Source organism: Zootoca vivipara, chromosome W, assembly GCF_963506605.1.
Source record: "Zootoca vivipara chromosome W, rZooViv1.1, whole genome shotgun sequence".
In the NCBI taxonomy this organism is placed as follows: domain Eukaryota; kingdom Metazoa; phylum Chordata; class Lepidosauria; order Squamata; family Lacertidae; genus Zootoca; species Zootoca vivipara.
The window spans coordinates 2,770,374-2,794,613 of record NC_083293.1 but is presented as its reverse complement, the minus strand read 5'-3'; the positions used below and the strand labels follow the sequence as shown (position 1 = coordinate 2,794,613).

General features: G+C 49.4%; 1 protein-coding gene across 1 annotated transcript; it reads left to right on the top strand.

The window, feature by feature from the left end:
• Positions 1-20: 20 nt before the first annotated feature.
• On the top strand, positions 21-21,472 carry LOC132591457 (protein Shroom4-like). The gene is made up of 2 exons (XM_060270083.1): positions 21-210; positions 21,213-21,472. Exons 1-2 carry the CDS (start codon positions 49-51, stop codon positions 21,366-21,368), a joined length of 318 nt encoding a protein of 105 aa, XP_060126066.1. The 5' UTR covers positions 21-48; the 3' UTR covers positions 21,369-21,472.
• Positions 21,473-24,240: the final 2,768 nt, after the last annotated feature.

Genomic DNA, 24,240 nt, shown 5'->3' with positions numbered 1-24,240 from the left:
CGAGGGACGCCTGGCTGCGTCCGCCTGGGCGCCATACGGGATGGTGCCATGGCGCGGCCGTCGGGAGACGCGCAGCGCCAGGAGCCCGAGCAACCGCCGCTGCCGCTGCTCTCCTACCAGCACGTGCCCGTGCATCTGGCCGGCGGCGCGCCCTGGGGCTTCACCCTCGAGGGCGGGCTGGAGCACGGCAAGCCCCTCGTCGTCTCCAAGGTGAGCCCCCTTCCGCGCTCCTCCTTCCCCGCTCGGGGGTCGCCGTCCGGGCGAGGCGCGCCTTCCGGGCGCCCAGATCCCCCCGCTTTTTCTCCCTGCCTGTAGGGAATCTGATAGGACGTCCACGCAGCGGAACGTGTGTGGATCTTGCTCGCGGTACAAGTCACCAGGCTGATTTTCACGATTGGCGTGATCGTTGTTGTGAAAATCTGCCCACTAATTGCGCATCAGCATGGCACCCCCTGGCGGCCTCACTCGCTGTACTAGACCCCTGGCAAAAGGTGGCACATCAGAGGAGCCATGCTCTGTGCCTTCCATGGGCCACACCCGGCAAAGGGTTGGAAGGTAGCGCCAACTGGATGCAAGGATTTATTTCAGAAATCTCATAGATATCTCATTGAATCATAGAGTTAGGAGGGACCTTGAGGATCATCTAGTCCAACCCCCTACAGTGCAGGAATGTGGAGCTGTCCCTTACGGGGATTGAACCTGCAACCTTTGACCACCTAGAAGCAGAGCAAGCTCCAAACCATTCGCTACTGCAAAAGTCATAGGCTCAGCGAACAACTTTGGACGAAGTTTGTGCGTAAAAAAATAAGTTCCAGCTTGTAGCATGGGCGTAGGCAGCGGGGGCAGGAGGGGGCAGTTGCCCCCCCTAGAAGCAGGGCCACTGGTGGCCAGCCTGCCCTGCTGCCCGCTGCCGCCATCTCCCTCCCTTGGACTGGATGGCCCTTGTGGTCTTCCTAATGTTGAGGTGGAATCTTCTTTCTTGAAGTTTGAATCCATTGCTCCGTGTCCGCTTCTCTGGAGCAGCAGAAAACAGTCCTAAGATTGGGCTGCAGAGGGAGAGGCGTGAAGCATGGATGGAGCTGAGCATCCACCTTGATTTGTCACTTCCCTACAACATCCTAGAGTAGACCAGCCTTCCCCAACCTGGCGCCCTCTGTGTGTTTTGGACCACAGCTCATCAGCACATGCCAGTGATGGCTGGGCCGGATGGGAGTTGTAGTCCAAACACCTGGAAGGCCTCTGGATAGGGGGGTCAGTCTGTGCTGCTGCCTCCAAGGGCACTCTCTGGCTGCCAAGAAGGAGCATGGTCCAGAATGTGGGGAGAAGGTGGAGGCAGCCTTTCCTCCCACAGCATGGTGTCTGTGGGCTTCATCGAGCCGCAAGCCAGCAGCTGTTTCCTGGAGGGGCACATCTGATGTTTGCAGCAAAGTGCAGAAAAGCAGGGATGTGATTTAATTTAAAAGAGCTGTTCGGCAGTGGAATTTGCTACTAAGGAGTGTGGTGGAGTCTCCTTCTTTGGAGGTCTTTAAGTAGAGGCTTGACAGCCATATGTCAAGAATGCTTTGATGGTGTTTCCTGCTTGGCAGGGGGTTGGACTGGATGGCCCTTGTGGTCTCTTCCAACTCTAGGATTCTATGATTCTATAAGGCAGGCTTGGCCAGAGCTTAAAAGAGCCTCTGCTGCCACACCCTGAGTCTTCTGCAGTCCCGTTCCTCTCCTCCTCCATTGCAGCTGCTTCTGGGCTCTTGAGGACCTCCAGCTGGGAGCTGAGGAAAGAGTACAGGCATGCAGGAGGTGCAGTGTCAAGGACAGACAGCCTATCTCTCTTCCCCATATGGAATTTATTCCCCAAATAAAGGAAGGTACAACATCTGTGAGTGCTGTGTTTTCTTTTTCGGTTCCAGTGGCCTTCATGGAGAATGGGCTGGTCATAGAATAATAGAGTTTTCTTGGCAGGGATACTGGAGTGGCTTGCCAGTTCCTTCTCCAGGTGGATCACGTTTAGTCAAAACTCTCCACTATGACCTGTCCATCTTGGGTGGCCCTGCATGGCATAGCTCATAGCTTTTCTGAGTTATTCAAGCCCCTTGATCCAAGGCATTGATCCATGAAGGGGATCCATGAAACTCCATGGACAAAGACAACAGGCATATAAAAGTTATGATGCTGGAAGATGAGCCCCTCAGGTCGGAAGGCGTCCAACATGCTACTGAGGAAGAGCGGAGGACAAGTACAAGTAGATTCAGAGCTGATGAAGCGGCTGGGCCAAAGCCGAAAGGACGCTCAGTTGCGGATATGCCTGGAAGCGAAAGGAAAGTCCGATGCTGTAAAGAAAAATATTGCATAGGAACCTGGAATGTAAGAACCATGAATGGAGGTAAGCTGGATGTGGTCAGAAATGAGATGACAAGAATAAATATCGACATCCTGGGCATCAGTGAACTAAAATGGAAGGGAATGGGCGAATTCAGTTCGGGTGACTATCATATCTACTACTGTGGGCAAGAATCCCGTAGAAGAAATGGAGTGGCCCTCATAGTCAACAAAAGAGTGGCAAAAGCTGTAATGGGATGCAATCTCAAAAATGACAGAATGATCTCGATACGAATCCAAGGCAGACCTTTTAACATCACAGTAATCCAAGTTTATGCACCAACTACCGGATGGACGTATAGACACCACCTTATACAGAAAACCAACTGACCGACAAACATATCTACATGCTTCTAGCTACCATCCCAAACATACCAAACAATCCATCGTATACAGCCAGGCCCTACGTTACAACCGTATCTGTTCCAACTCTACAGACAGAGAATCTCACCTAAGAGATCTACAGCAAACCTTTTTAGAACTAAAATATCCACCTGATGAAGTTAAACAACAGATCAACAGAGCCAGACTGATACCTAGGGAGAACCTGCTGCAAGACAGACCCAAAAAAGAAAATAACAGAACACCACTAGTCATCACATACAGCTCCCAAGTTAAAACAGTACAACGCATCATCAGAGATCTACAGCCTCTCCTGGACAATGACAGCTCCCTTTCTCAAGCTCTGGGAGGAAGACCTTTCATTGCCTACAGACAGCCACCCAATCTTAAACAACTCCTCACCCACAATAATACAACCACCAGACTTAACATGGACACTGGTACCAGAGCCTGCAATAAACCCAGATGCCAACTTTGCTGCCACATACACCCGGACAACATCATTACTGGCCCCAACAACATCCAACATACCATCTCAGGACTATTTAATTGCTCATCTTCTAACATTGTGTATGCCATCAAATGCCAACGGTGCCCTTCAGCTCTCTATATTGGACAAACAGGCCAAACCCTACGCCAAAGGATAAATGGACATAAATCTGACATCAGGAACCATAAGACTGAAAAACCAGTAGGAGAACACTTCAATCTCCCAGGACATTCTATACAAGATCTCAAAGCAGCTGTTTTATTACAGAGAAATTTCAGGAACAGACTGGAAAGGGAAGTTGCTGAATTGGAAATCATTACCAAGCTTAAAACCATGGAAGCACCTGGGATGAATAGAGATATCGGATTCTTATCTCATTATGCATGATCAAGCTTTCTTTAGCACCTCAGCCCAGGACTAATTGCAGCCATCAGCAGCCATTAACACCCATCTACAGGTTTACCACTCCCATCAGCCCATCTCCCATTCCCACCCACCCCCACCACCCTCTGTATATATATAGGGTCTGACACTTCTGTTTCTAGTGTATCTGAAGAAGTGTGCATGCACACGAAAGCTCATACCAAAATATAAACTTAGTTGGTCTTTAAGGTGCTACTGAAGGAATTTTTTTATTTTGCTTCGACTCAGACCAACACGGCTACCTACCTGTAACTTTTAATTTTGTGACTGCTGTCACCATCTGCAGTGATCAAGGAGCCCAAGAAAGTAAAATCTCTCACTGCCTCCATTTCTTCCCCTTCTATTTGCCAGGAGGTGATGGGACCAGTGGCCATGATCTTGGTTTTTTTGATGTTGAGCTTCAGACCATATTTTGCGCTCTCCTCTTTCACCCTCATTAAAAGGTTCTTTAATTCCTCCTCGCTTTCTGCCATCAAGGTTGTGTCATCTGCATATCTGAGGTTGTTGATATTTCTTCCGGCAATCTTAATTCCGGCTTGGGATTCATCTAGTCCAGCCTTTCGCATGATGAATTCTGCATATAAGTTAAATAAGCAGGGAGACAATATACAACCTTGTCGTACTCCTTTCCCAATTTTGAACCAATCAGTTGTTCCATATCCAGTTCTAACTGTAGCTTCTTGTCCCACATAGAGATTTCTCAGGAGACAGATGAGGTGATCAGGCACTCCCATTTCTTTAAGAACTTGCCATAGTTTGCTGTGGTCGACACAGTCAAAGGCTTTTGCATAGTCAATGAAGCAGAAGTAGACGTTTTTCTGGAACTCTCTAGCTTTCTCCATAATCCAGCGCATGTTTGCTATTTGGTCTCTGGTTCCTCTGCCCTTTCGAAATCCAGTTTGCACTTCTGGGAGTTCTCGGTCCACATACTGCCTAAGCCTGCCTTGTAGAATTTTAAGCATAACCTTGCTAGCGTGTGAAATGAGCGCAATTGTGCGGTAGTTGGAGCATTCTTTGGCACTGCCCTTCTTTGGAATTGGGATGTAGACTGATCTTCTCCAATCCTCTGGCCATTGCTGAGTTTTCCAAACTTGCTGGCATATTGGGTGTAGCACCTTAACAGCATCATCTTTTAAAATTTTAAATAGTTCAGCTGGAATATCATCACTTCCACTGGCCTTGTTATTGGCAGTGCTTTCTAAGGCCCATTTGACTTCACTCTCCAAGATGTCTGGCTCAAGGTCAGCAACCACACTATCTGGGGTGTACGAGACCTCCATATCTTTCTGGTATAATTCCTCTGTGTATTCTTGCCACCTCTTCTTGATGTCTTCTGCTTCTGTTAGGTCCTTACCACTTTTGTCCTTGATTATGGTAATCTTTGTACGAAATGTTCCTTTCATATCTCCAATTTTCTTGAACAGATCTCTGGTTTTCCCCATTCTATTGTTTTCCTCTATTTCTTTGCATTGCTCATTTAAGAAGACCCTCTTGTCTCTCCTTGCTGTTTTTTGGAAATCCGCATTCAGTTTCCTGTATCTTTCCCTATCTTCCTTGCATTTTGCTTGCCTCCTCTCCTCCGCTATTTGTAAGGCCTCGTTGGACAGCCATTTTGCTTTCTTGCATTTCCTTTTCCTTGGAATGGTTTTCGTTGCTGCCTCCTGTATAATGTTACGAGCCTCCATCCATAGTTCTTCAGGCACTCTGTCCACCAAATCTAAATCCTTAAACCTGTTCCTCACTTCCACTGTGTATTCATAAGGGATTTGATTCAGATTGTATCTTACTGGCCCAGTGGTTTTTCCTACTTTCTTCAGTTTAAGCTGGAATTTTGCTATAAGAAGCTGATGATCTGAGTTACAGTCAGCTCCAGGTCTTGTTTTTGCTGACTGTATAGAGCTTCTCCATCTTTGGCTGCAGAGAATATAATCAATCTGATTTCGATGCTGCCCATTTGGTGATATCCATGTGTAGAGTCGTCTCTTGTGTTGTTGGAAGAGAGTGTTTGTGATGACCAGCTTGTTCTCTTGACAGAACTCTATTAGCCTTTGCCCTGCTTCATTTTGAACTCCAAGGCCAAACTTGCCAGTTGTTCCTTTTATCTCTTGATTCCCTACTTTAGCATTCCAATCCCCTGTAATGAGAAGAACATCCTTCTTTGGTGTCATTTCTAGAAGGTGTTGTAGGTCTTCATAGAATTGGTCAATTTCACTTTCTTCAGCACCGGTAGTTGGTGCATAAACTTGGATTACTGTGATGTTAAAAGGTCTGCCTTGGATTCGTATCGAGATCATTCTGTCATTTTTGAGATTGCATCCCATTACAGCTTTTGCCACTCTTTTGTTGACTATGAGGGCCACTCCATTTCTTCTACGGGATTCTTGCCCACAGTAGTAGATATGATAGTCACCCGAACTGAATTCGCCCATTCCCTTCCATTTTAGTTCACTGATGCCCAGGATGTCGATATTTATTCTTGTCATCTCATTTCTGACCACATCCAGCTTACCTCCATTCATGGTTCTTACATTCCAGGTTCCTATGCAATATTTTTCTTTACAGCATCGGACTTTCCTTTCGCTTCCAGGCATATCCGCAACTGAGCGTCCTTTCGGCTTTGGCCCAGCCGCTTCATCAGCTCTGAATCTACTTGTACTTGTCCTCCGCTCTTCCTCAGTAGCATGTTGGACGCCTTCCGACCTGAGGGGCTCATCTTCCAGCATCATAACTTTTATATGCCTGTTGTCTTTGTCCATGGAGTTTCATGGATCCCCTTCATGGATCAATGCCTTGGATCAAGGGGCTTGAATAACTCAGATAACTTTACAAAATTAAAAGACGCCTGCTTCTTGGGAGAAAAGCAATGACAAACCTAGACAGCATCTTAAAAAGCAGAGACATCACCTTGCCGACAAAGGTCCGTATAGTTCAAGCTATGGTTTTCCCAGTAGTGATGTATGGAAGTGAGAGCTGGACCATCAAGAAGGCTGATCGCCAAAGAATTGATGCTTTTGAATTATGGTGCTGGAGGAGACTCTTGAGAGTCCCATGGACCGCAAGAAGATCAAACCTATCCATTCTTAAGGAAATCAGCCCTGAGTGCTCCCTGGAAGGACAGATTGTGAAGCTGAGGCTCCAATACTTTGGCCACCTCATGAGAAGAGAAGAATCCTTGGAAAAGACCCTGATGTTGGGAAAGATTGAGGGCACTAGGAGAAGGGGACGACAGAGGACAAGATGGTTGGACAGTGTTCTCGAAGCTACGAACATGAGTTTGACCAAACTGCGGGAGGCAGTGCAAGACAGGAGTGCCTGGCGTGCTATGGTCCATGGGGTCACGAAGAGTCGGACACGACTAAACAACTAAACAACAACAGAATAATAGAATCTTAGAGTTGGAAGGGACCCCAAGGCTCATCGGTTTCAACCCCCTGCAAGGCAGGAAACTCAGCTCAAGCATCCAGGACAGAGGGCCATCCAAACTCTGCTTAAAACCTTCAAGGAAGGACAGTCCACAACCTCCTGAGTGAATATTTTCCGCTGTCACAGTGCTCTTACTCTCAGAAAGTTCTTCCTGATGTGGAAAGGTGGAGTCTCATTTCTTGTAACTTGAAGCCATGGGTTTGGCTCCTCCTTGGAGAAAAAGTTGGGATGTGAATGTGTGAGGGACAAGGGATATCGCGAAGTCCCTCCCATCTTGAGGTCCAGCCCATCCCCGAACACGGGGGAAAGCAGGGAGAGTTCCGACTCAAGTGGGGAAGCAGGAAGTGGTGTCCGAGGCTCAGGCAAGGTAGCGGAGCCATCGTCCCAGGTGGGACAGGAAGGGGGAAGCAAGGGGGGTAGACCGATCCCCCCAACTCCGGAATTGCGCAGGAAGCGTCGGGGGAAGAGGCTGGGTCTCCCCAAGTTGTTATGTTGGAGAAAGACGCGCCAAACGCCATTCGGAGGTTCTGACTCAAGCGGATAAGATGTGTCTCTGTAAATAGCACTGCCTTTAGCACTGTAAATACGCAGCACCAATAAAAAGATAAAATGCAGAGCTGTGTGGAGTCGTTACTCTGAAGTAGCCCACCCAGGCCACTGTGACAGAATGCAACAAATAAGCTCTTCCGTTTACCTGCTTAAGAAAGCTGGAGGGAGCAGCCAGGTGGAGATGTCAGTCACAAACCTGGCATCCAGAATTCTCCACCTGCTCGCAATTGGACCCACACCAGTCACAAAACACACTTGGTACCTGATGAATTTCTAACACTGGGTCCTCCCCTCCAGAGTGGGAGGAAAGATGATTGCTCCCTCCTCCATGTGACAGTCCTTAAGATATTTGAGGGTGGTTATCATATCTCCTCCCAGTCTCCTGTTTTCCAGGCTAAACACACCCAGCTCCTTCAACTGTTCCTCATAAAGCTTGGTTTCCAGACCCTTGATCATCTTGGTCGCCCTCCTCTGTGTGGTCTGACCAGGGCAGAATAGAGCGGGACTATGGCTTCCCTTGAGTTCTGTTGATGCAACCTAGAATTGCATTGGCTTTTTGTTTTGTTTTTTGCTGCTGCATCATATTGTTGACTTGTGCTAGGTCCTTTTTACATGTCCTGCTGGCAAGCCAAGTGCCCCTCATCTTATATTTGTGCAGCTGGTTACTCCTGGTTGTGTGCATAATTAAGGTACTACACTTGGGCAGAAAAAAATGAAAGGCACAAATACAGGATGGGTGACACCTGGCTTGAGAGCAGTACATGTGAAAAGGATCTAGGAGTCTTGGTAGACCACAAACTTGACATGAGTCAACAGTGTGATGCAGCAGCTAAAAAAGCCAATGCAATTCTGGGCTGCATCAATAGGAGTATAGCATCTAGATCAAGGGAAGTAATAGTACCACTGTATTCTGCTCTGGTCAGACCTCACCAGTTCTGGTGGCTTTGGTCTCCCAGAGGCTGCTTCTCCAAGTGGAATGCCCTGCATGCCCCATGGCTGGATTGGTCCCCAAGGAAAGAAGCCAGGGGGGTGGAGCTGGATGTGAAGAGGCCTCTCCTTTCTGTGAAGTGCTCCTTGGGGGGTGGGGGGGTGGCGGTCTGCCTCAGCATCGAGATCTAGGGAAGTAATAGTACCACTGTATTCTGCTCTGGTCAGACCTCACCTGGAGTACTGTGTCTCCTTCTTTGGAGGTCTTTAAGCAGAGGCTTCACAGCCATATGTCAAGAATGCTTTGATGGTGTTTCCTGCTTGGCAGGGGGTTGGACTGGATGGCCCTTGTGGTCTCTTCCAACTCTATGATTCTATGATTCTCTCCCGTGACTTGCCCACTGCACTGTGCTTCTGTCAAGGAGAAAGAGAAACGCTTGCCTTGGGTAGTGGCCCTCTCTACAGAGAACAGGTATTGAGAGGAGCAGCCCTGTAGCCTTATCACGCCCAAAGGCTCATCTGTGGAGCTGGATCAGTCTTAACCGGCATCCTGTTCTCACAGAGGCTAGCCAGGTGCCTCTTCTCGGAATGCCACAAGGAGGTCCTGAGCTCCACAGCAGACCCCTCCCCACTTGTGATTCCCAGCGATTCCAAGGCTGCTTTCAACGGCCATCGTGTTCGCCTTATTGCTGGAGGGAGACCCCAGCCTGGGAGCACAGGGCAGCCCCCTCCTCCCCGCAGGTGGAAACTCCTAAGAGGAGCTTGCCACTTCTTTCCTCAAAGTGCCTCCACCCCTGCAGTGGACTAGACCATCTCCTCAAACCTGCATGTTGGCAACTGAACCGCTAGCACAAAGGGCAGTGGGCTCTGTGCTTTGTTTGGGGGAGCCCCCCCCGCCACTGCTGCGTGCCTGCAGCCTGCCACCCACCCCCTCCACTTTTATCCCTGGTGCAGGCTGCCATGCGTGGCCTTGGCATGGACAGAGCCCTTTGCCGGCGGCTGTGCAAGGGCTCTGTGGGTTCTGGACCACCCTGCTGGCATTTGAGCAGCACAAAGGGCCCTTGTCTCATCCAGGGAAACAGCTGGGGGAACCTCCCTGCAGTTGCTCTCGGGCTCATGTGACTCTGGCAGGGAAGGGCAGCCCGGCCCAGCCCAGCCCCTCTGTCCCAGCTTGGCCCTGGAGCTTCTCCTGGGCAGAGCTGCCTGGTTTGGGGGGGGGGGTCTTTGGTCCCGAGGTGAGAGAGTGCACCATGGCAGGAGGACAGGCTGGCTATGGGGGCCTCTCTTAGTTCCGCAGCCGGCCAACCTTCCCCAGGACTCCTCTCTGCCGCACCCATTGGCATCCTGCTCCCTTGCTGGGGCTTTGAGGGTGAGTGGAAGGGGGGAGGCAAGCGGAGGGAAGGGGTCAAAGTCCAGGTGAGCACTTCGTTTTTCAGTTCCTGAAGTGCAAATGGTGGGGTCATGCTCGTGGGGGTCGATGGGTGTGTCGCTCTCCCTGGCTGTAAGATGGGACTGCTGCAGGGCTTGTTGGCGGGGGCCTGTTTTTAGGAATGAAGGGTACTCTGTGGCTGTGGGGAACTTAGCAAAGAGAAAGAAGATTCCACCTAAACATTAGGAAGAACTTCCTGACAGTAAGAGCTGTTGGGCAGTGGAATTTGCTACCAAGGAATGTGGTGGAGTCTCCTTCTTTGGAGGTCTTTAAGCGGAGGCTTGACAGGCATATGTCAAGAATGCTTTGATGGTGTTTCCTGCTTGGCAGGGGGTTGGACTGGATGGCCCTTGTGGTCTCTTCCAACTCTATGATTCTATGATTCTATGAAAGAGGGGCAACACTGTATGAATGCTTTGCACCAATCCTGCTGCAAACAGAAGGGTTTGGAGCCCTGCTGCCGTCTGCATGGGTGTAGATGCTGCTGCTGTCTGCACTGCTTGAGGAAAGGTCTAAGCAGACATCTGCAAGGATCGTGACCTGTTGCTTGTTGTTGCTCTCAGGGCCAGCCTAATGCATTTTACCACCTGAGGCAAACCCCAAAATGGTGCCCTTTCCTCCCCGCCACCGAAGAGGGGTGAGCGAAGATCTGACATTGGGACCCCCTGCCTCTGTGGATCTTGCCACCCAAGCCAGTTGCGTCACATGGCCTCATGGGTGGGCCGGCCCTAGTTGCCTTGCTACTTCGAGTCCTCAAAACCTGTACTCAAATCACTGATTAAAGGAAGTGGGAGAACAATGGGGGGGGGCGCGTTCTCTCTCTCTCTCTAGAACCCTTCTAATTCTGCCTGGTGAAACAATTTTGCAGCTGGAATTTGCCCCAGCCTCATTTCTGAGGTTTGTGTGGCTCGTCATGCAAGTGCTTGGGCTAAAGGGAAGGGCTTGTTCCTTGTGCAGTGAGCCCTTTGAGGAAGCTGCCCCAGTTTGGTGTGTGTGAATCTCCTGACCAGCCCCTGTGGCAAGTGCCCAGGAGGCTGGATCCGAGCTAGGCTTTATCATGGACTGGTTGGACGAAGAGGAATGGTGCAGGGAACCAGCTGGGGAACCCCAAGGGAGGAAGGCTCAGAGCCAAGGGGTTGGTGGTGCAGGGAGGGACCAAATCAGGGAGGGGCCAAGGGGCGGGGCCAAGGGGCGGGGGGAGGGGCCACAGCGGGGCAAAGAAAGCACCCTTCTCCCTTGCCAGCTTTCCCTTCTCCCCCTCCTCGATCGGCAGGGGCGAGGGGGCGCCAGGATCAGCCTGAAATCGGGCTGCTCCGACTCCCTCCTCCCCCTCCGCGATCGGCAGGGGCGAGGGGGAGCCAGGATCAGCCCGAAATCGGGCTGCTCCGATCCCCTCCTCCCCCTCTGCAATCGCCGGGGCAGGTGGAGGGAAAGCCCCAGAGCGGCGCAAAGCGTTTGCCTGGCGTTCCCTCCGCCCGCCCCACAGCCAGCCGGCTAGAAGGGACGTCTCCCTTCTCCCTTGCTGGCTGTGGGGCGGGCGGAGGGAAAGCCAGCCAAACGCTTTGCGCGGCTCTGGGGCTTTCCCTCCGCCCGTCCCACATCCAGCCAGGGAGAAGGGAGACGGCACCGGGCGGGCAGTGGGGCAGACTGGCCAGCGCCCCTGCTTCTAGGGGGGGCAATTGCCCCCTCCTGCCCCCCTGCCTACGCCCATGGTTTGGTGCAGTGATGGCGAACCTATGACACGCGTGTCAGACGTGACACGCAGAGCCCTCACTGCTGGCACGCACCCCATCGGCCCATTCGCGCTGTTGTTGTTGTTTCCTCCCCCCATTTGTTCTCCCGCTCCCCCTACAGCTTGTCTCCGCAAGAGCTTGTCTCCGCTGTTAAAACCCGGATCCTTTGTTGTTGTTGTTGTTGCTGGTAGCCAGATTGGTTTTTTAACCCGTTCTGTGCTGGGTTTTTTTGTGCTTTGGCAGACTATGTCGGTGCTGAGTGTTAGTTCCAGCGAAGGTATTATTCGTCATTTATTTCCGTTCTCTTTCCCCCCCAAAAGCGCAGCAGCTTTGGGGCATCCCCCCCAAAAGCAAAGCAACCTTTGCACCCCCAAAAAACCTCCAAAACTTTGGTCAGCAGCTCCCCCCAAAAAGCTCAACAACTCTGGGCACTTTGTGATAAATAAGGGTTTTTTGGTTTGGTTTGGTTAAATTATTAGTTTTGGGTTTATTAAATACAGTTATATATTACAATTATACATTTTTGTTATTTAAACTATAAATATCGTGAAATTATGGATTTTTTTCTCGAAGTGACACACCACCCAAGTTATGCTCAGTTTTTTGGCGAATTTTGACACACCAAGCTCAAAAGGTTGCCCATCACTGGGTTAGTCAGACTGGTGAAGAGTCCCGAGTGTTTTCTCCTCCTGCTGTGACAAGCCCCCCCCCCCCGGTCTCCCAGAGCCAGGAAAGGCATGAAGAGGGTGGAGAAGTCAGCTTCACGCAGACAGAGTTTCAGATTGCTTGGGGGAAACCCTGGAAAGGAGGGGACTTAAGCAACTTTGAGGAGGTGGGGACCTTCAGTCTCAGCAACTGCTTCATGGAGGCAAGACTTGTCAGAGATGAGTTGCTGTGCTCACTAGGCCTGGCACTCCTGTGCAGATCTTGTTTTTGCCAGTAAAGAGTTAATTCCAACTTGCCCAGTGTGATTTACTGCTAGCTCGCTCCTGGCAGGCTTGCACCTTTGAATCAGCTCCCCAGTGGGAATAATTAGGCAGGAATACTGCAACTTCCCTTGTTCTGGACACAAGAATAGCAATAGCTTCTGTTGCTGCTGCATCACAATTTTGACTCACGTTAAGCATTTGGTCCACAAAGACCCCCTAGATCCTTTTCATGTGTACTACTGGCAAGCCTGGTGTCCCCCATCCTGTATTTGTGCCTTTCATATTTTTTTTGCCCAAGTGTAGTACCTTACATTTCTCCTTGTTAAAATTCATCTTGTTTGCTTTGGCCCAGTTGTCTAATCTATTAAGGTCATTTTGAAGTGTGATCCTGTCCTCTGGGGTATTAGCCACCCCTCCCAATTTGGTGTCGTCTGCAAACTTGCTCAGGATGCCCTCAAGCCCATCATCCAAGTCATTGATAAAGATGTTGAATAAGACTGGGCCCAAGACAGAACCCTGTGGCACCCCACTAGTCTCTACTCTCCAGGATGAGGAGGAGCCATTGATGAGCACCCTTTGGGTTCGGTCAGTCAGCCAGTTACAAATCCACTGAATGGGAGCATTGTCTAGCCCGCATTTTACCAGCTTCTTTACAAGAATATCATGGGGCACCTTGTCAAAGGCCTTGCTGAAATCAAGATAGGTTATATCCGCAGCATTCCCTTCATCTACCAGGCTTGTAATTCTGTCAAAAAATGAGATCAGATTAGCCTGACATGACTTATTTTTCAGAAACAGTTGGGTATTGTCAGGGGGACTCCCTACAGGAACCCTCCCCCAGGCATTTCGCCCGGCGACAGCGCTAGCAGCGGGTCAGGAGGAGGGAATGAGGAATGGAGCGGAGTGGAGAGGGGGCTCCAAGATGTGTCAGAGCCTCGGCACCGACCCAGCTGGCCAGAGGAGGAAGGACAGCGCAGCGAGGTGTCTGAGCCTCTGCAACACTCCAGCCAAAGGACGGGAGAAGGCACACAACGCCTTCCAGCGCCCACTTTGGGTCATGCACCCAGACGTAGGGCAAGGGGCGGGGTTTTGGGGTTCCTAGACTATTATGCTGGCACAAGAGCAGACTGTCAGGAGTATGGGCAGGAGTCAGGCTCTGGGGCCTGTAGTGCTTTGCAGGACTGGGGCATGCCTCAACTTGTGCTGGAGAAGCAAGGCGTGGCCACACAGGTGAAGTCCTCAGCTTGTGCTGGAGAGGCAAGGAGTAGTCACCCAGGTGAGGCCACTTGAGATCTCACTGCACCTGGTGGCAGGAGCTGGGAGGGATAAAAGCCCAGCATTTCCCTTCAGCTCTTTGCCACAGCAACGCTATCCCTGCCTGGTTGCATCTGGCCTCCTGCTCCTTGGACCCTTGCCTTGTTCCTGCCGTGCTTCTTGGACCCCTGCCTCGTCGTCGCCTTGCTCCTCGACCCTTGGACCTTTGCCTTGCTTCTTGCTCCTGGATCCTTCACCTTGCTCCTTGGACCCTTGCTTCGCCTTCGCCTTGCTCTTGCCCCGTGGACCTTCGCCTTGCTTCTTGTTCCTGGACCCTCGCTTTGCCTTCACCCTGCTTCGTGCCCTGTGGACCTTCGCCTCTGCCTTCGACCCTGCTTCTTCACCACCGTCTTGCCTCTGGTCCTGACGCCCGCCGACCGGACTGTGACACAGACAAGGGCCATTGGCGGATTCTGAATCACACTAGGCAGTCATGTTTTCTGATGTCTCTGCACTGTAAATAATATGCACAATAAAGCTCTTGGAGACAGAGCGGACTGGAGCGTCCTTACTCGAGAGTAGCCGCAACAATCCCCTGACAGGTATGTTTAGCCTGAAAGAAAGAGGAGACTGAGGAGATATGTTTTTGTTGTTCTTTAGTCATTTAGTCATGTCCGACTCTTTGTGACCCCATGGACCAGAGCACGCCAGGCACTCCTGTCTTCCACTGCATCCCACAGTTTGGTCAGACTCATGTTGGTAGCCTCGAGAACACTGTCCAACCATCTCGTCCTCTGTCGTCCCCTTCTCCTAGTGCCCTCCATCTTTCCCAATATCAGGGTCTTTTCCAGGGAGTCTTCTCTTCTCAGGAGGTGGCCAAAGTATTGGAGCCTCAGCTTCAGGATCTGTCCTTCCAGTGAGCACTCGGGGCTGGTTTCCTTCAGAATGGATAGGTTTGATCTTCTTGCAGTCCATGGGACTCTCAAGGGTCTCCTCCAGCACCATAATTCAAAAGCATCAATTCTTTGGCGATCAGCCTTCTTGATGGTCCAGCTCTCACTTCCATACATCACTACTGGGAAAACCATAGCTTTAACTATACGGACCTTTGTAGGCAAGGTGATGTCTCTGCTTTTTAAGACAGGGGTTCCCAACAAAATTTTCTCGAGGACCCCTCATCGAGCCGCTATTGTGACAAGGACCCCCATTAATTCCTAATCCTAAAATTAAAAAGTGGTTTTATTTATTTTTCAGTTGTTTTCCTCTTTACTTTATCCTTCTGGGGGGGGGCGTTGGTGTGGTGGTGGTTGTGGTGGTTGTGGTGGAGGCAGTGTGATGGCCGTCTGGGGGTCGGGGGGTTTCCCTCTGGAGGGGGGGAGGTTTCTACCCTTTCACCTGGGTTGAGGGTGGTGGTGCGGCCCTCTCTTCCCTGTCGTCCCCTCTTCTTTTTTCCTCCTCTGGGGGTAGCTGTATTTGCGGCGGTAGCAGCGCCAGCGGCAGCAGGTTCGGTGTGGCCTTTGTTCTTCGGGTCCCCACGAGGCTCCCCGTGTGGCGCGCAGGAGCTGCGGGATCGGGGGCCTTCAATGGGGGGGCTCCTTCCCCCTCTTGGGCAGCTAGGGGTGATGGCGACTGCAGTCGCGAGGCAGGCCCCCCCAGGATCGTTGCGTGGTGGGAGGTCTCGGGCCACGGAGCTCCGCTCGGCCGTTGGCCGGGCGCTCTCGGCTTCGGCCCGGCGGGCCTGCGGGGTACCTCAGCGGCTCCTCGCTTGCTCCGCCAGACGTTTCCGACGCCCACGCGGTCGCCGCGGGGTCCGCGGCCTGGAAGGTGGTTTCGGGCCTCTAGGCCCAGGGGTTCCGCCGAGTCTCCGGCCGGGAGCACTCAGCCTCGGTCCAGTGGGGTCGCCAGGGGGCCTTCATTTTTTTTTTTAATGAACATACTTTTTATTAATTTTACAAAATACAAAAAAACAAAAAAACGGTACATACTTAAGCCCCTTTTCCACCTCCTTCCTACCCACCCACATGGGTCCTCCCCTGCCACAGAAGTATCCCATGTATGTGAACAGTCAGAGATGGTCCATTTTATGCTTGGATTTCTGTCCTCCTCCCCCCCCTGACCCCAAAGCCCCCCCCTGCCACCAGGGAGCTCCAGCAAACCAGGGCAGTACGCAGGAGAACATCCATCCAACCATCTATTGTCATACCAAAAAAAGAGAAAAATAGAAATAGGAAAAAAGGGAAAAAAGAAAGGGCGAAAAAAAACAAAAAAACAATACAAAACAGAAAAATTTTTCTTGCATTCATAGTTGTAAAACCATATTTTGTGGGCTTCCCCTCCCCCCCCCTTCCCCGGTTTTCATCCCTTTTTTATCATCTGCAACAGTTTCTTACTTTATAAAAATACACCTTTGTATCTTATACAACTTATAAATCAATTGTTAACATTTTCATCTAGTATTCAAATCACTGAAAAATCAAACTCCCATTTTCTCTTCCCGTGCCTAATTTTTTCTCCCTCTATAAGCCTCCATATTTTCACATTTTCCAAAATCCATTCACTTTTAAAACTATAACTATTCTCAATTTATCCTTACATCCCCGATTACCGGCTCCACCCCCCCAATCCAGCAAATTCCAAAATCAGCAGACCAGTTATAAACCTGTTAATCCATCCTTATAATCACAACATCACTTTCCCTTCACCCCACCCCCTGTTTACAGTCTTTTGCCATCCAGGCCACCATACAAGACCCCTGGATTTCTTCTCTTCTCTGCATATTTTTTCCTTCTTCCCTGTGGGCGTTCTGGAGTTCCAATAATACCAATCGTGCCCCCCTCAAAAGCAGGGCACTCCATCCAACTTTTTGTAGAGTAGAGTCATCATTTTTTTCGTGGTGTGCTTCATTTTGTGTTGAATCATCACAGTCCTCATCTTCATCTTTTCCTTCCAAATCACAGTCACCATCATTGTCATTCTCACATTCATCTTTTTCAGTGTCAAAAGCTTCATCTCCTAAAAAATCATATTCCGCCATCACCGTCTGAAATTTTTGCTGTAACTCTTGCCGTCGTGTCTCCTCTTGACATAGCTCTATTCTTGTTTCCCACATTAAGGTCAAAACAGACCGCTGGAACTCAGGGGAACACTTTTTTGTTGACATAATTCAATCCTGCCAAGGTCAAAACTTGTCACGTGGGGTGGAATATGATCACAGTTTATTTTCTCGACTCCATTTTAACAAGCTGGCTGCATTCTTCAAGTCTTGTTAACAATAAAGTTCGAACTCACATTTCACAAGCACTTAAACCAAAAAAGAAATTCCACAAAGTCCAGAAATACAAAGTGAAATAAAAATTGACTTATAAATCCTGATCAACTCACTGGGTTGTCTGGGCTGCCGGCTCCTGAGGGAAAGAGGTTTTTCTTAGCCTTTACCTCTTGCTGCAGGGCAGTCATAAACCACAGTCTCTCTCCCCTTTTCACCCTGCATCAAAGGGGAGATTCTCTTTGATGCCTTTGAGGGATCCTTTTGAATTACAAATCTTCTGTTTATGGCTTCGGGTTTCTATTTACTGTCTCTTTGTTGCCGTGGGGGGGGGTGGTGGCTTCCTCTTTTCTCCCCTCTCTCCCAGATCCAAATTGTTTTATAATCCAAATCGTGAGGTTACTTACAGTCTTTTCCAATCGTTTTATTTTCGGAAGAATCCAGCGCTCTCCGCCTTCGGCTTGAAGCTTCTCCCTGCTAGAATAACGTTGCCGCTCAAAATGGCCCCCGCGACTTCTACCCTCCTCGCTCCGGAGCTCTTATTAGAGCTAACCGAAGAGTTGGGGAGTCCGGATTGGGTCTGTGCCGAGCAAATTGCCCCCGGGACGCCCTTCCCGAGGTTCTAAGGGGCGCAGCGTCGCTCTCGCTGCCCTCCCCACTCCTAGCAGAGACGGGCCGTCTCGGAGACGAGACGAAACCCCGCCGATCGGCGCTGGCGCTGAACCCGGAAGCCCCGCCAGGGGGCCTTCAGCGGCTCCCCGGTTGATCCACCGGGCTCGCTTGGCGCCCGCGCACCGGCGGCGGCAGTTCCGCCGGTTCCGGCGGGCCAGAGGCTTGGCATCTAATAGCATCTTGAGGACCCCTCTGGCATAGCTCGCGGACCCCTGGGGGTCCCCGGACCACCTGTTGGGAACCACTGTTTTAAGATGCTGTCTAGGTTTGTCATTGCTTTTCTCCCAAGAAGCAGGCGTCTTTTAATTTCGTGACTGCTGTCACCATCTGCAGTGATCAAGGAGCCCAAGAAAGTCAAATCTCTCACTGCCTCCATTTCTTCCCCTTCTATTTGCCAGGAGGTGATGGGACCAGTGGCCATGATCTTGGTTTTTTTGATGTTGAGCTTCAGACCATATTTTGCGCTCTCCTCTTTCACCCTCATTAAAAGGTTCTTTAATTCCTCCTCGCTTTCTGCCATCAAGGTTGTGTCATCTGCATATCTGAGGTTGTTGATATTTCTTCCGGCAATCTTAATTCCGGCTTGGGATTCATCTAGTCCAGCCTTTCGCATGATGAATTCTGCATATAAGTTAAATAAGCAGGGAGACAATATACAACCTTGTCGTACTCCTTTCCCAATTTTGAACCAATCAGTTGTTCCATATCCAGTTCTAACTGTAGCTTCTTGTCCCACATAGAGATTTCTCAGGAGACAGATGAGGTGATCAGGCACTCCCATTTCTTTAAGAACTTGCCATAGTTTGCTGTGGTCGACACAGTCAAAGGCTTTTGCATAGTCAATGAAGCAGAAGTAGACGTTTTTCTGGAACTCTCTAGCTTTCTCCATAATCCAGCGCATGTTTGCTATTTGGTCTCTGGTTCCTCTGCCCTTTCGAAATCCAGTTTGCACTTCTGGGAGTTCTCGGTCCACCTACTGCCTAAGCCTGCCTTGTAGAATTTTAAGCATAACCTAGCTAGCGTGTGAAATGAGCGCAATTGTGCGGTAGTTGGAGCATTCTTTGGCACTGCCCTTCTTTGGGATTGGGATGTAGACTGATCTTCTCCAATCCTCTGGCCATTGCTGAGTTTTCCAAACTTGCTGGCATATTGAGTGTAGCACCTTGACAGCAGCATCTTTTTAAATTTTAAATAGTTCAGCTGGAATATCATCACTTCCACTGGCCTTGTTATTAGCAGTGCTTTCTAAGGCCCATTTGACTTCACTCTCCAAGATGTCTGGCTCAAGGTCAGCAACCACACTACCTGGGGTGTACGAGACCTCCATATCTTTCTGGTATAATTCCTCTGTGTATTCCTGCCACCTCTTCTTGATGTCTTCTGCTTGTTAGGTCCCTACCACTTTTGTCCTTTATTATGGTAATCTTTGTACGAAATGTTCCTTTCATATCTCCAATTTTCTTGAACAGATCTCTGGTTTTCCCCATTCTCTTGTTTTCCTCTATTTCTTTGCATTGCTCATTTAAGAAGACCCTCTTGTCTCTCCTTGCTGTTTTTTTGAAATCTGCATTCAGTTTCCTGTATCTTTCCCTATCTCCCTTGCATTTTGCTTGCCTCCTCTCCCCCACTATTTGTAAGGCCTCGTTGGACAGCCATTTTGCTTTCTTGCATTTTCTTTTCCTTGGGATGGTTTTCGACATCCAAAGAAACTGAATGTTGGAAAATTTAGGACACTAAAATTCAGGTACTGAGACACTGCCCGAGTCCACGAACGTTTAGGCACATTTAACTTTATTATTTAACTTGAAAACATGGATTTCTCTGGTTCTTAAAAGTGCATATCTTCTTTTCATATAATATAGACTTGTTAATACATCTTCTGCATCTTGATAATAACCGTTATATCCTTTCTTCCCATCCACCCAAACCTGCCCTTCCCATCCACCCAAACCTAACCCCCTGCTCCCTGTCTAACTCTCCACTCCCCACTGCCAACCCCCAACTGCCTTTCAAGGGTTATTCCCCCTCCATTTAGAATGCCTTCTAGCTCCGCCTCCCAGGGAACACCTGCCTATCATGGGAGTGATAGGTTAATCCATGTTGAACCGGAATCATCATCAGGCACTATTCCGCCACAACCCCACTGTTTCCTTGTTCTTCCTTTTGCTACGGAGATACCCATAAAAGCCCTTTTTGTTGCTTTTAACCTCTCTAGCAAGCCTGAGTTCATTCTGTGCTTTAGCTTTTCTGACTTTGTCTCTACACGTGCTGGCTATATTTTTGAATTCCTCTCTGGTGTTTGAATTCCTCTCTGGTGATTTCCCCCTTTTTCCATTTTTTGTACGTATCCCTTTTAAATCTTAACTCAGTTAAAAGTTCTTTAGATAGCCACCCTGGCTTCTTTAGGCACCTCCCATGTTTCCGTCTCATTGGTATTGCCTGAAGTTGTGCTTTTAATATCTCCCTTTTAACAAACTCCCAACCATCATGAACTCCCTTCCCTTTTAGTATTTCTGTCCATGGGATCTCACCCAGCGTTTCCCTAAGTTTTCTGAAGTCGGCTTTCTTAAAGTCTAGGACAGGGGTCGGCAAACTTTTTCAGCAGGGGGCCGGTCCACCGTCCCTCAGACCTTGTGGGGGGCCGGATTATATTTTGGAAAAAAAATATGAACGAATTCCTATGCCCCACAAATAATCCAGAGATGCAGTTTAAATAAAAGGACACATTCTACTCATGTAAAAACACCAGGCAGGCCCCACAAATAACACAGAGATGCATTTTAAATAAAAGGACACATTCTACTCATGTAAAAACATGCTGATTCCCGGACCGTCCGTGGGCCGGATTTAGAAGGCGATTGGGCCACATCCGGCCCCCGGGCCTTAGTTTGGGGCCCCCTGGTCTAGGATTTGAGTCTTACTATGCTTGGTTGCTCCTTTCTGCTTTATAATAAACTTCAGAAGAGCATGGTCACTCCCACCTAATGATCCTGCCACTTCTACCCCACTAACCAGGTCATCACTATTGGTTAGGACCAGATCTAAAATGGCTGATCCTCTTGTTGCTTCTCCCACTTTCTGGACAATGAAATTGTCTGCAAGGCCAGTGAGGAATCTGTTCGACCTTATGCTCTTGGCTGAGTTTGACATCCAACAAATATCAGGATAGTTGAAATCTCCCATTACGGCTATCTCACTTCCTTTTGAATGCTTGGCCATCTGTTCCAGGAAGGCATTATCTGTGTCCTCAGTTTGGCTTGGGGATCTATAGTAAATTCCCACAATGAAATCACTGTTATTTTTCTCTCCCTTAATTTTGACCCAGATACTCTCAATTTGGCTTTGAAGTTTTCAATCCTGGATCGCTCCACAGATCCATGCTTACAGCCATGTCTCTTTACAGGTAGAGGATGGCGGGAAGGCATCCTTGTCACAGAATATGTGTCCTGGGGACGAGCTGGTGAACATCAACGGGACGCCCTTGTATGGTTCTCGGCAGGAGGCCCTCATCCTCATCAAGGGCTCCTACCGCACCCTCAAAATGATCGTCCGGAGGTGAGAGCTTCGTGGGGCTCCCTTTGGTCTCACATTCTGTCATCCTTCTCCTCTTCCTCCCTTGTTAAAGTTATGGACTCTCCTTCCTTGGAGTTTTTAAATCAGAGGTTGAATTACTATTTGTCATGGATGTTTGAGTGGAGATTCCTGCCTTGCAGGGGGTTGGACTAGATGATCCTTGGGGGTCCCTTCTAACTGTGATTCCATTATAAGACCTGCAGGTGCTGATGGTGCTCCTTGGGGGGGGGGGGGCTTGAGAAATGCACACCCGAAGAGGTTAGTTGACAGGGATCCTTATCAGATTTTGTGCTTCTTTGTCAGATGTGGGGCTCCTTTCACTAACTTGCTGCTGCCCTCCAGTGGCAGGAATTAGGACCTGCACCTATTATTTGCAGCCAGCCTAAACCAGTGATGGGCAACCTTTTGAGCTTGGTATGTCAAAATTCACCAAAAAACTGAGCATAACTCGGGTGGTGTGTCACTTCGAGGAAAAAACCATAATTTCGCGGTATTTATAGTTTAAATAACAAAAATGTATAATTGTAATATATAACTGTATTTAATAAACCAAAAACTAATAATTTAACCAAACCAAACCAAACAAAAAAACCCTTATTTATCACAAAGTGCCCAGAGTTGTTGAGCTTTTTGGGGGGAGCTGCTGACCAAAGTTTTGGAGGGGTGCAAAAGTTGCTTTGCTTTTTTGGGGGGGTGCTCCAAAGCTGCTGCGCTTTTGGGGGGAGAAAGAGAACAGAAATAAATGTCGAATCATACCTTCGCTGGAACTAACACGCAGCACCGACATACCGGTAGTCTGCCAAAGCGCCAAAAACCCCCAGCACAGAACAGGTTAAACAATGAATGCTGTTACACCCAATCATCGTCTGCCAAAGCACCAGAAAAAACAGCACAGAAAGGGTTAAAAACCAATCTCTGGCTACCAGCAACAACAACAACAACAAAAGGATCCTTTAACAGCGGAGACAACTGGTTTTAACAGGAGACAAGCTGTAGCAGAGGAGGAGCGGGAGAACAAATGGGGGGGGGACAACAGCAGCGTGAATGGGCCAATGGGGTGCGTGCCAGCAGTGAGGGCTCTGCGTGTCACGTCTGACACGCGTGTCATAGGTTTGCCATCACTGGCCTAAACTAAAGGGACCCCTGACCATTAGGTCCAGTCATGACCGACTCTGGGGTTGCGGCGCTCATCTCACGTTATTGGCTGAGGGCTGCCTGTTTAGGGATCCACTGGAACAGCAGGTTCCAATGTTGATCTTTCTTTCCCCCATTGTTCCTGAGGTAGATATTCCCTCTCCCCATCTCTGAACTAGTTTCAGAGGTGCATGTATGTGAGTGTGTGGTCTCATCCACACTTACCTTTTGTCCCGCACTGTCTAGATACATGCCTGCACTTTAAAGTGCCATGCCTGAGTGTTTTGCTTGCTGGCTGGCTTTTTTGCACTGGCATTTTCTCTGTGAAAACCTATTTAACGCAGAAAGCAAGCTTACTCCGTCTTCCATGTGACAGCCCATGTGACTCAATATCCTTTTTAAACTCTGGTGTCAGACCTGGACACAGTATTAGTGTGCCAAAACTGGATGAAGGACCCCCAGGTATGCTCTGACCAAGGCAAAATAGAGTGGTCTTATGACGTCTGTTGATGCAGCCTAGAAGAGCATTAACCTTTTTTGCTGCCTGCCGATATCCTTTTCAAATTGTGGACACTGGAACTGGACACAGGACTCCAGGTGTGGTCTGACCAAGGCAAAATAGAGTGGTATATCTTTGTCCCAAGGCCAATGACCTCACTCTTCCTGCCCTCTGTCACTACTGCTTCCTGTGTGGGCTGAGTGGAGATGAAGGCAGGATAAGGAGGGCTGCGGCCAGGCTAGAGCTGACTGTTTCATCTTGTGGGGCGGGGGGGGGGCAGGAGAGCTCCCCTCCTCTAAGACAAAAAGATCCCCTCCTCCCCACCAGGGAATAAGGGGTGGGTGAAGAGCTAGCTCAGGAACAAGGTGCTCATCAATGGCTCCTCCTTATCCTGGAGAGTAGTGACTAGTGGGAAGAACCACAGGGTTCTGTCTTGGGCCCAGTCTTATTCAACATCTTTATCAACGACTTGGATGATGGGCTTGAGGGCATCCTGAGCAAGTTTGCAGACGGCACCAAATTGGGAGGGGTGGGTAATACCCCAGAGGACAGGATCACACTTCAAAATGACCTTAACAGATTAGACAACTGGGCCAAAGCAAACAAGATGAATTTTAACAAGGAGAAATGTAAGGTACTACACTTGGGCAAAAAAAAAATGAAAGGCACAAATACAGGATGGGTGACACCTGGCTTGAGAGCAGTACATGTGAAAAGGATCTAGGAGTCTTGGTAGACCAAAAACTTGACATGAGTCAACAGTGTGATGCAGCAGCTCAAAGGCCAATGCAATTCTGGGCTGCATAAAGAGTATAGCATCTAGATCTAGGGAAGTAATAGTACCACTGTATTCTGCTCTGGTCAGACCTCACCTGGAGTCCTGTGTCCAGTTCTGGGCACCACAGTTCAAGAAGGATACTGACAAGCTGGAACGTGTCCAGAAGAGGGCAACCAAAATGGTCAAAGGCCTGGAAACGATGCCTTATGAGGAATGGCTTAGGGCAGGGGTTCCCAACAAAATTTTCTCGAGGACCCCTAATTGAGCCGCTATTGTGACAAGGACCCCCATTAATTCCTAATCCTAAAATTAAAAAGTGAGAGCCAAATTAAGAGTCTTTTTATAAGAGTCCAGGGAGGAGGGAGGGGACTGGAGAAGACAGGGTACCTGCGCAGTAGCGCACAAATGAAGCCGACGTGCGCAAAGCATCTTGGGGAGGTGAGCGTT

Bases quoted from the DNA above. Each gene is read 5' to 3' on its own strand.
- LOC132591457 (XM_060270083.1), top strand. From the start codon at position 49: ATGGCGCGGCCGTCGGGAGACGCGCAGCGCCAGGAGCCCGAGCAACCG. The intron at 211-21,212 runs GTGAGCCCCCTT...GTCTCTTTACAG, and splicing joins AGCCCCTCGTCGTCTCCAAG to GTAGAGGATGGCGGGAAGGC.